This window comes from Leucoraja erinacea, chromosome 25 (assembly GCF_028641065.1).
Source record: "Leucoraja erinacea ecotype New England chromosome 25, Leri_hhj_1, whole genome shotgun sequence".
In the NCBI taxonomy this organism is placed as follows: domain Eukaryota; kingdom Metazoa; phylum Chordata; class Chondrichthyes; order Rajiformes; family Rajidae; genus Leucoraja; species Leucoraja erinaceus.
This window is the reverse complement of record NC_073401.1, coordinates 21,662,845-21,673,828: the sequence shown is the minus strand read 5'-3', so window position 1 is coordinate 21,673,828 and position 10,984 is coordinate 21,662,845. Positions and strand designations below refer to the sequence as shown.

Genomic DNA, 10,984 nt, shown 5'->3' with positions numbered 1-10,984 from the left:
GCGTTTCGGGTTGGGACCCTTTCTCAGACAAGTCTGTGTCTGTGACCACATCTGCCTACCTCTGCGAGTGCATGTCGGTATGTTTCTATTTTTTGTATGCACATCTGTCATATTGCATGTGTCCTTGTTTCCCTGCATGCACCTGGATCTCCCTGCACACATGGCACCCTCTATGCAGCACGTATGCAAGTATATGCACTCACATGGTCTGTCTGTGCACATGCTTGTCTCTGTGCATCTGTGCGTGCAGTGTCCATGTCTCCCCTGCACACACCATACTTGTCGCTGTATGTGTGCAGGTCAATGTGCTTGCATGCGTGCAAAAATAAGCTGAAGTGACTCCCAATAGAGGTCATTCACCAACCACAAAGGATGTTGAGTACAAGACCTTCAACCAGTTAAAGTTTTTATTGAATGATTACTTTTATGGAAAACCTGAAGGCTGTTATTCTCTGGATCTTTACAAGCAGGTCCCTTGCTCTGCTGTTAATGGCTGTTAATGGCATTTCTTGTTGTGACACCACAAATACCTCTATTCATTTTACACCCAATCTAAGTGCAGCAATGCTCAACAGTCTCACGTCCAATTCCAACAGCCTGCCATAATGGTGACTGCACTTTCAAACAAGGTTAAAATTTAAACTTTTCACTTAAATTTATTCGGCAAAGATATCATTCAACTCTTCACATCATGTCAGAATAGTATCGTCGAGCTGTTCCGCTGAGTCTGGCTGGCTGGCAAGCTTCTTCAAGGTTCGTCTATAACTTTCAGTCAACAGATCCAGACTCGCAGTATCAAGAATTTTAGATATATTCTGGGTTAAAAGAAAATAAAAGTTTATTTTTCCCAAAATTAAAGAGGATTTCACAAGCTCAGCAGTAATTTATTTCCAAGCTATAGTGACAAAGTAATATGAAGTAAAAGGCAAACATTTATAAGAACAATACAAGTAGGCTACACAGCCCCTTAAGTTTACTGCAGCATTAAGTATACTAGACACCACTTTCCTGCCTGATTCCCACATGCTTTAAGTTTCATTGTCCAAAAATCTATCAAATAAAACTTGAATAAACTCAGTGACTTAAATAGCTGCAGTCGTCTGAGGCCATCCAAAGATTTACCAAGGAATTTCTCATCTCTGCTTTGTGGTCAATCCTTTCCTCAACTATGCCTGCCAGAGGAAACAGCCTCCCACCATGAATTTGTTGGCATTCGCTATTATGAACTGCAGCTATTTAATCTTACTCACTATTTATAGGGCTATTCCACAGGCCAGAAATGTATCCAGTGTGCTTCGTTCACACCAGAGGCAGAGACTTGGTGGGAAAGATCAATGTTGCTGGGTATTTAACATCCCTTCTCATTCCTTTGAGCATACAAATGAATGATAGCCATGGTCAAGCAGAAAATTAATACGAGACCCATGGAATTCATGGACAATTGAGTGCAACATTTTAGAGTAAAGTACTCGCAGACTACATGGGAATCTGAGAATTGGTTGCTTGTGGAAATGCCATGAAGTCACAACATGGGTGCAAGTCTTTGATCTGCTCAGGCGATCCTGAAAGAATGCAAGTATCAGCCTCCCCAACATGATAACAGTTTGCCCACTTACAATGCTATAGAGTCACTGAGAGATATAGCGTGGAAACAAGCTCTTCGGCACACCAAGTCCACGATGACCATCAAGCCTAACTTTTCCTCTAATCCTAACCCAACATTTTATTCCCCCAACATTCCCATTAATTCCCCCCCCCCCCCATAAGATTCTATCACTCTATCTACACACTCAGACAGTTTATGGTGGCCAACTAACCTACCATTTTTGCCACGTGGGTGGAAACGGGAGCACCTGGAAGAAACCCACATGGTCACAGGGAGGTTGTGAAAACTCCACACTGACAGTACTGCAGTCAAGGTTGAACCCGAGTCACTGGAGCTGATGGGCAGCAAGTCTAACTGTGCCACAATGCTGCCCCACTGAACTGACAGTGGCCGATACAAACCAATACCCGTGGCTCCATAACTGCATGGAAAGTTAACAGTTGGTGGAAACCTATAAAAGGAAGCTTTTAGATCTGTCCAGCAGTGGATTCAATTTAACAATATCCGGTAATATCTTTCAAATATATTATTTTCAGACAGCAAAATCACTTAGTGCATGCCACATACCTGATACAACTCTTCTCCTTCCCTTAACCTGAGGAGGCTGACAATGGCCTGTTCACTAAATACTCGCACACTGGTGTTTTTGTCTTTTGTATTATCAAGCAAGGCTTTCAGGATAGGTTTGATTGTCTGAGGGTCAAGTGGATTCAAAGTGTTTTTACTACACAACCAGACCATTTTCTCCGCCACCAGTTTCACGTCACTTGATGAATTCTGTAAATTCTGCAGAGTGAGAGTTTGTGTAGAGATCAAAAGAGCATTCAAAATTAAAATATTTAACACTCATAGGATTAAAAAAAATATGCACACCTGACTAGATTACAAACTCAGCAAATTTAATAATCTCCAATGATTGGTCATTCCATCAATTCTCACATTCCAGCATTCAGATCAGTTTCTCTCTTTCTTGGTCATATCCTCCTACAGATAGTTCTGCTATAGCGCGATAGTTACGCTCCTAGGAAACCTAGGGTTCTAGAAAGTCATACCACAGCAGATCTGGCTGCACTTGCCTTCAAAGCAAATTAACCTACAAACCTGTACGCTCCACCAGGTATTGCATTCATAATGCCCTCAACCCCATTTTAAACCTGTTTTCTCAGCCCTTCTTCATTTCCTCTAAAACTTATTTTATCCATAACATTTTCCAATTTCCAATCAAGGTTCATTAAACTAAGATGTTAATTATTTCCCTTTTTCATAGACGCTGCTGCTCGACTGGTTGAGTACCTGCAGCATTTTCTAATTTATTTATAATCATTAACAACCGCACTGAAGAATATTTGCAAGGTTTTACCTTCACCAGTAATGTGATGAGTTTTAGAGACACTACTCCATCCTCTGTCTGTATTTGATACTTCATCAGGAACCCCAAGGCTCGGATTCCACTTGTAGCGATGGGAATCTACAAAAAAAAACAGATTTCACTTTTGAGTTGGTGATGTTGACCACTACCAAGATTTTTAAATTATATTTTAACTGCGTACTTACTGCCATGAAATTTCGTCTTGTTTTAAAAATAAAAAGCAACTTTAAATAGCTCATCATTGCTGGATAACCGCCCACCTTGGCACATTGTAACCAGTCATTGTAAATGAGCGGTTTTCAAGATAAGTTAATTTGTTGAGGAATACCGCAGAGTTGCTGCACCAGAAGTCATTGTTTTTTTTGTCGAACAAAAAGAAAAGATACACGCAGAATTCCTTTTCGGATAAAAAAGGATTGGGAAAGGTGACTGGGCAATTCAATTGTGACCAAATAATTTAGAAATGTTTCTTATTGCATTTCATTCCAGTGAGAAAAAAAAAAGCAAATCCTGAAACAAAGGCATTATGCAATGGAACTTCCTTCAGGAACATAGAATACCCACCTTGTAAAAAGCAATCCCAAAAATGGGAACAAATTAGCATCTCTGGGGTGCGATAAACAGATTCTGATCAAATGTCACTGATGTGAACTGATAACTATTTCTCTCTTCAAAGATTCAGCCTGACCTGCTGAATACATCCAGAAATCTAGCATCCTCAGTACAGTAAATTCTTATTAATCTGGTATTTATGAAGCAGAATTCTCAAGCAACTGGAAAGAAATTCTGTGAATACTAAACAAATTAACAAAATCTTTTCAAAAATGCAAATTTGAATATGGCATGCTGGGTTCCATTGTAACTATGTTCATATTTTAGCTTGCACAGGTAAAAATGATTGCAACTTCATACATTAAAGATTTTCAGAACTATAACAGGGTAAACAGTGAACATTAAATAGTACAGCACAGGGAAAGGCCCTTTGCCCATAATGTCAGTGTCAAACATGATGCAGAGTTAAACTCATCTCCTCTGTCCGTCTGCATGTGAACAATATGCCACCATTCCTTGCATATTACATGCCTATCCAAAAGCCTCTTAAAAGGCGCCACCATTTTATAAGCATTTTATACCATAAACGAGATGCACTGCAGCAAGTCATCAATACTTCTTGGACCCTACATTCCAAATAATGATCTGTGCCAGCTAGATGATCAAAGGCAGCAAAAGCATGGGATTTGTCAATAGACAATAGGAGCAGGAGTAGGCCATTCGGCCCTTCGAGCCAGCACCGTCATTCACATGATCATGGATGATCATCCACAATCAGTACCTCGTTCCTACATTCTCCCCATATCCCTTGACTCGGCTATCTTTAAGAGCGCTATCTAACTCCCTCTTGAAAGCATCCAGAGAGTTGGCCTCCACTGCCTTCTGAGGCAGAGAATTCCATAGATTCACAACTCTCTGGGTGATAACGTTTTTCCTCATCTCCGTTCTAAATGGCCCACCCCTTATTCTTAAACTGTGGCCCCTGGTTCTGGACTCCCCCCAACACCGGGAACATGTTTCCTGCCTCTAGTGTGTCCAATCCCTTAATAATCTTATATAGAAACATAGAAAATAGGTGCAGGAGGAGGTCATTCGGCCCTTCGAGCCAGCACTGCCACTCATTGCGATCATGGCTGATAGTCCCCAATCAATAACCCGTGCCTGCCTTCTCCCCATATCCCTTGATTCCACTAGCCCCTGGAGCTCTATCTAACTCGTGTTTCAATATGTTTCAATAAGATCCCATCTCATCTTTCTAACAGTTACTTCAAGTTACACACCATACTGACCTGGGAATATATCGCTATTCATTCGCTCTTGCTGGGTAAACTCCTGGAAGTTCATCCCAACAGTGTGTTGGTGGTTTTTGGGATGTCAATCTAGTGATATCTACTTATGCCTCAAGGACTGCAGCGGTTCAAGGCGGCAGCTCACCACCACCATCTCAAGGTCAATTATGGATAGGTAATTAAATGTGAAGCTCACATCCCTTGAATGAACGCACCACAAGCAAAAGTCTACATTTTCTCCTCTATAACATTTTAGTGAGCTTGCACTATCGCTTTAGTTTCCTAATATTTCTAGCCACCATAAAGCCATCTTGAATTGAATTGAATACATTTTATTAGACAAATATGTATACATACGAGGAATTTGCCTTGGTGCTTTGCTCGCAAATAACAACACAATTAAAAATAAAACATTATAATTTAAACATGTGAAGAATGAAATAAAATACCAGAGGAAAAGGAGGCTACCGACTTTTGGATGTTGAGTAGAGCTACTTCTCGTGGAAAAAAGCTGTTTTTATGTCTGCCTGTGGCGGCTTTGACAGTCCGGAGTCGCCTTCCATAGGGAAGTGCTTCAAAGAGTTTGTGGCCAGGGTGAGAGGGGGGTCTCTTCCTGGCTTGCACAAACGTTGCAGCACCTTCTCTGGTCGAACATGGGATTTCAAGTGATTCCGACATCAAATGCTAGATAAAATGACCATCGACACAAAAGGCTGCAGAAACTCAGCAGATCAGGCAGCATCTCTAGAGAAAAGGGATAGGTGACGTTTCGGGTCGAGAACTCTCGACCCGAAACGTCACCTATTTCTTTTCTCCAGAAATGTTGCCTGACCCGCTGAGTTACTCCAGCTTTTTATGTCTACCTTCGGTTTAAACCAGCATCTGCAGTTCCTTCCTACATCCCAAGAGCTCCCATAAAAACCACCAACCCGAGTTGCATATCAAAAACTGCAAGTCTTAAGCTCCTGTCCCATGATGCGAGTTTACATCTAGGGCTCTCCCGAGTTAAAAAAAAAAATCAAACTCGTGGTACTTCATCACGAGTATTTTTTTACTCTTGGACATTTTTCACAATGTTAAAAAAAAAACTTCGAGTTACCGCGTTTCTCCGAGTACCTGCCGTTAGCATTACGAGCCGCTACGAGACATCCACGAGCTCTGACATACCCGCTAAGTACATTCTACGTACTTATCACGAGTTTGATTTTTTTTTAAACTAGGGAGAGCTCTTGGGTAAACTCGCATCGTGGGACAGGGGCTTTACAGTGCCCTCCATAATGTTTGGGACAAAGACCCATCATTTATTTATTTGCCTCTGTACTCCATTTACAAATTTGAGATTTGTAATAGGAAAAAAATCACATGTGGTTAAAGTGCACATTGTCAGATTTTATTAAAGGCTATTTTTATACATTTTGATTGCACCATTTAGAAGTCGGAGGGCACTGTATGTATGAAATGCAAAGATTAAGCAGCAGCACCCGGTGTGACTTCCCCAGATTTGTACGCCCACGTGATATTTGGCTGTGGAATGAATAAACTGTAAATGTAGGTTTGACAAAACAGAAGCAAAATGGGTTCTACTGCTTACCCGGTCAGCTGTAGCACTGGCGATAATCATGTCCAATATGGTTGAATTGTACTCGTTTGTACAAAGCTTGCTGGGAGCTGCTTTCATTGCAATCGAAAGGGCCACACTCCGTCCATGTCTCACCATCCAGTCAATGCCCGATACATCGGCTGCAAATAAAGTCACGCAACGTCAATAATTGTACCTACGTAGCCATTACCCCCGTGTGTAGGAAACACGAAGCTCATAATCAGGCAAAAAAAATACAGATATATTACCTGTGATACACGTTCTTGATAATTAATCTTATAAATACTATTGTTGGAGTAACAAAGTAGAAACACTGATGGGAGTTCTGAGAGCGAACCAGCAGTGTGATTCAGAATAAGGGGCCAAAGTTAACAAGCCCATTTGAGACATCTTAACTTTTAAACATGTGGACGTTTTATTCTTCATATCGTTCCAAATGTGAAATACGAGTCGACTCCTAGGTTGAATTTCAGATTTTTTTTCAAATTGACTTTTTGATGAATACAAATTGTGTGGGATTGAAAATCATTTAAAATTAAAGAGTTTATTTTTAACAGCCCTAAACCACAAGTGATGTGAACAATCAGATAATTCACTTTTTAAAGAAACATAAGAGTTACATTTTCAAGAGTTTATTATCTTTACTTAATACCTCTGACCTTGGATTGTAGTAAACAATAGAACTGATCAAAAGTGTGAAGAAAACTTGCATTTTTAAATAGTATTTTTCAAAAAAGTTAACTCAGAATTTTCTGACTCGTTAGGGGGCTATATATGCATGATGCCAATAGTCACTCTCTTCTCAAGAATAATGAATGTATAGAGACAAAACGCCAGGATGAAAATTCACTATAACAAACTCTGAATGTACAATTTCCAGAAGTAGTTGTGGAAACAACAGTTTATAATGGGTGCAAAACCACCGCATAAAGAAGCAATAATGGGCTTGTCCCAATATCAGAAAGTATTGGAAGTATCATTTAAGTGTACAATAAATGCATGTAATCGGGCTATTTTGGCACTTAAGGTCTAATCAAGTTTCCTCATTTAAACCTATCTGCATATGTCATAATCCCACTTCTCCACCCCTGCCTCCCAACCCAGTGTTTAATAAGTTCCAATTGACTGTCTCAGTGGTATTTTCCTGTAATACCCCTGGCAATAGCTTATTTTCCACTTGTCTGGTTGCCCACCGCATGTGGAGGCATTTTAGGCCACCTAAATCCCAGAAAACTCATGATATTATAGGCTTTCATTGTGTAACAGCTGAGACCCAGCTAGCTCAGTCTTCCCTCAAGGTTGGAACATCTCAGTTCTGGTACAATCTTAGTGAATGGTGTCCTAACTCTGAACAATGCATAACATTCCAAATGTGGCAACTGAAACCAATTCCTGACCGGCGCTACAGTCACATTGCTCATAACTTACCCAAAAGGTGGTTTTTGAGAATTATACTGAGTTCATCATCTGGTAAATATGAACATAGTTCTCCTAAACAACCAGCTGAAGCCATACGTGTGGCGTCCTGAGAGGAAGAAGACTCAGCCATTAGGGAATTATACAAGGAACATGACAAAATACTAGACCATTATCACTGAATCCTCATAAATAGAATTACTAATACATTATATTTTTTAAACTATGTAAAATCATGTGCTTCTCAGATTGCTACTTCATATTGCATTTAGAGGCAGGTAAACATTCATTTAATGATGATCCATCATCTTCCCAGTGTACTGTGCACTATCAAGTGTTTTCAACCTCTTTCAGATCTGTCATACCTCATCATGCCCCAGCATGCTTAACAACAAAGTGGTGATGTTTTTCCGGATATTTCCATCAACCTTGGCACCTGCCCCTTGGATGACAAATCGCAGGGCCTGAAGTTGAGTCTCTCTAAAAGTAGAGACAAAGACTTATCAAATTTTACGTTAAAATATTGAATTATATAATTTTAATTAGAAATTTCTGATGAAATACAAGACTTGAATAAATAATACTCTAGATGGTATAATGTTCTTCCCAAGAGACAGTAAACAAAATGCTCAGTCCCACAGCACAGAAACAGGCCCCTTGGCCTAATTTGCCTATGCCCTAGTCCCAACTGCCTTTGTTTGGTCATATCCCTCTAAACCTTTCATATCTATGTACCTATCAATATGACTTTTAAACGTTGTGAAAGTACCTGTCTCAACTACCTCCGTGTGAAAAAGTTACCCCTCGGGTTCGTATTAAATCTCTCTCTTCACTTTAAACCCATGTCCTCTGGTTTTTGATTGCCCCACTTTGTGCATTCACCCTATCTATTCCCCTCAGATTTTATACACTTTTATAAGATTACCCCTGAGCCTCCTGCACTCCAAGGAATAAAGATGTAACCTGCTCAATCTTTCCCTACAGCTCAGGCCCTCGAATCCTGGCAACATCCACATTAATCTTCTCTGCACTCTTCCCAGTTTAACAACATCCTTCCTATAACAGGGTGACCAAAGCCTATCACAATACTCCAATTGTGGCCTCAACAAAATGTTGTACAACTATAACATAATATCCCAACTTCTATACTCAATACCCTGATTGATGAAGGCCAATGTACTGGAAGCCCTCTTGACTCTATCTGTGATGCCACTTTCAGGGAACTATGTACCTGCACTTCTAGATCCCTTTGCTCTACAGCACTCCCCAGGGCCCCGTCATTCATTGTGAAGGTCATGCCTTAGTTTGACTCCCCAAAATGCAACAACTCGCATTTGTTTGCATTAAACTTCCTATTAGCCACTCCTCAGTCCACTGGCTCAACTGATTAAGATCCTGCTGGCATATTTGATAACCATCCACACTATATATTCCATCCACTTTAGTCCCATCTATAAAGTTAATCATGCCTTGTATATTCTCACCCAAATTGTTGAAATAAATCACAAAAGCAGCGGGCCCAGCACCGATCCCCGAAACACATCATTAGTCACAGGTTGTTTAAGAGAGAAATGCAGATGCTGGAAAAATCGAAGGTAAACAAAAATGCTGGAGAAACTCAGCGGGTGAGGCCGCATCTATGGAGCGAAGAAATAGGTGACGTTTCGGGTTGAGACCCTTCTTCAGACACAGCCTTCTTTAGTCACAGGCCTCTAGTCTGAAACCAACCCTCCCACCATCATCTTCCACTTCCTTCCATGAAGCCAATTCTCTATCCAAAGATAGACACAAAATGCTGGTGTAACTCAGCGGGACAGGCAGCATCTATGGATATAAGGAATGGGTGACGTTTGTACCCTTCTATCCAGAGATACCGTCTGTTCCGCTGTTACTCCAGCATTGTGTGTCCAACTTCGGTGTAAACCAGCATCTGCAGTTCCTTCCTACACAATTCTCTATCCAGGCAACTTGTTCCCCCAGGATCCTATGTGATCTAACCTTCCAGAGCAGCCGATCATGCACAGCCATATCAAATATCCTACTTCCCTTATAGACAACGTCTATGGCTTTGCCCTCGTCAGCTTTCTTTATTTCTTCTTCAAAAAACTCAGATTCATACGACACGATTTGCCACGTGCAAAACCATGCTGACTATTCCTAATTGGCCTGTCTATACAAATGCATATATATCTTATTCAGAATCCTTTCCAGTAACTTGCCTACTGCAGATGTTCGGCTCACTGGTCTATAGATCCCAGGCTTTACCTAGCAGGCCTTCTTGAATAGAGGCACAACATTAGCCAGCCTCCATGAGCAGACAATCAAACACGAGACTTCTAACACAAACATGGGTTTCCCACTCTTGGCACACTATTTCATGTCCACTTGCAAATAAATGGACTACCACCAGCAATAAACAGCATCTGCATAAGAAAGTACTGCCAAACAGATTTGCTCTTCTTTTTGAATAATTCCATCTGTAGACATTCCTTTGAATATATTACATACATTTGAATTGATTTTACAGCTCCTCCTACTCCATCACAGCAACATATTTATCTCGTCTGCTTATTGCTCAACTCATCTGGCATCAGATTGCTACAGAGGAGAGTCCTTGGCATTCCACATACAGATATTAAGGTAATTCACTATAAATTTGAAATTTCTCAGAAAATGTTGATTATTGCTAAGTGACGCAACAGCAAAATCCATATCTCCCTTTAACTTGTGGCGCATACCTCACACTAGAATCATCTGCATTTCGCACCAGATTCAGCAGCTCAGTAAACAGAGGGTCCACCTTGGTGTGAATTACAATCAGGTTTCCAAGAGCTTCAGCTGCTTTTAGGCGGACAGCACGATTTGTGTCGGACAGGGCTTTAGTGAAGGTGGTTTGAAGTTGTGGAAGGAAGGGCTTCAGGGCAATCCCCACCTATACATCAGAACATATTAAAAAAACCATGGCAATTAAATGAACGATGAGTCAGCACTGGAAAGATACATTTCAGCCAGTAAAATCTCATTTGATTGTGCCAGTCTGTTAGCAACAGCCAAGCTACTCTAAGTACTACAGGCACATCAAAAATTATTCTACGTAATACATTCATTTCTGAGGTTAACAGAAGCAGTTGTAGTTTTCTATATGTGCGATG

General features: G+C 40.7%; 1 protein-coding gene across 1 annotated transcript in view; it reads right to left on the bottom strand.

Annotated features, from left to right (window-relative positions):
• Positions 1 to 393: 393 nt before the first annotated feature.
• Positions 394 to 10,984, bottom strand: part of gcn1 (GCN1 activator of EIF2AK4) — an 82,851-nt gene continuing 72,260 nt past the window's right edge. Inside the window, exons 52-58 of the mRNA XM_055656016.1 lie at positions 10,571 to 10,764; positions 8,198 to 8,312; positions 7,845 to 7,941; positions 6,408 to 6,556; positions 2,967 to 3,074; positions 2,174 to 2,392; positions 394 to 815 (exon numbers count right to left, since the gene is read on the bottom strand). Coding sequence (XP_055511991.1) covers positions 690 to 815; positions 2,174 to 2,392; positions 2,967 to 3,074; positions 6,408 to 6,556; positions 7,845 to 7,941; positions 8,198 to 8,312; positions 10,571 to 10,764 — 1,008 coding nt within the window. The 3' untranslated portion in view covers positions 394 to 689. The remainder of the gene's footprint in view (positions 816 to 2,173; positions 2,393 to 2,966; positions 3,075 to 6,407; positions 6,557 to 7,844; positions 7,942 to 8,197; positions 8,313 to 10,570; positions 10,765 to 10,984) is intronic.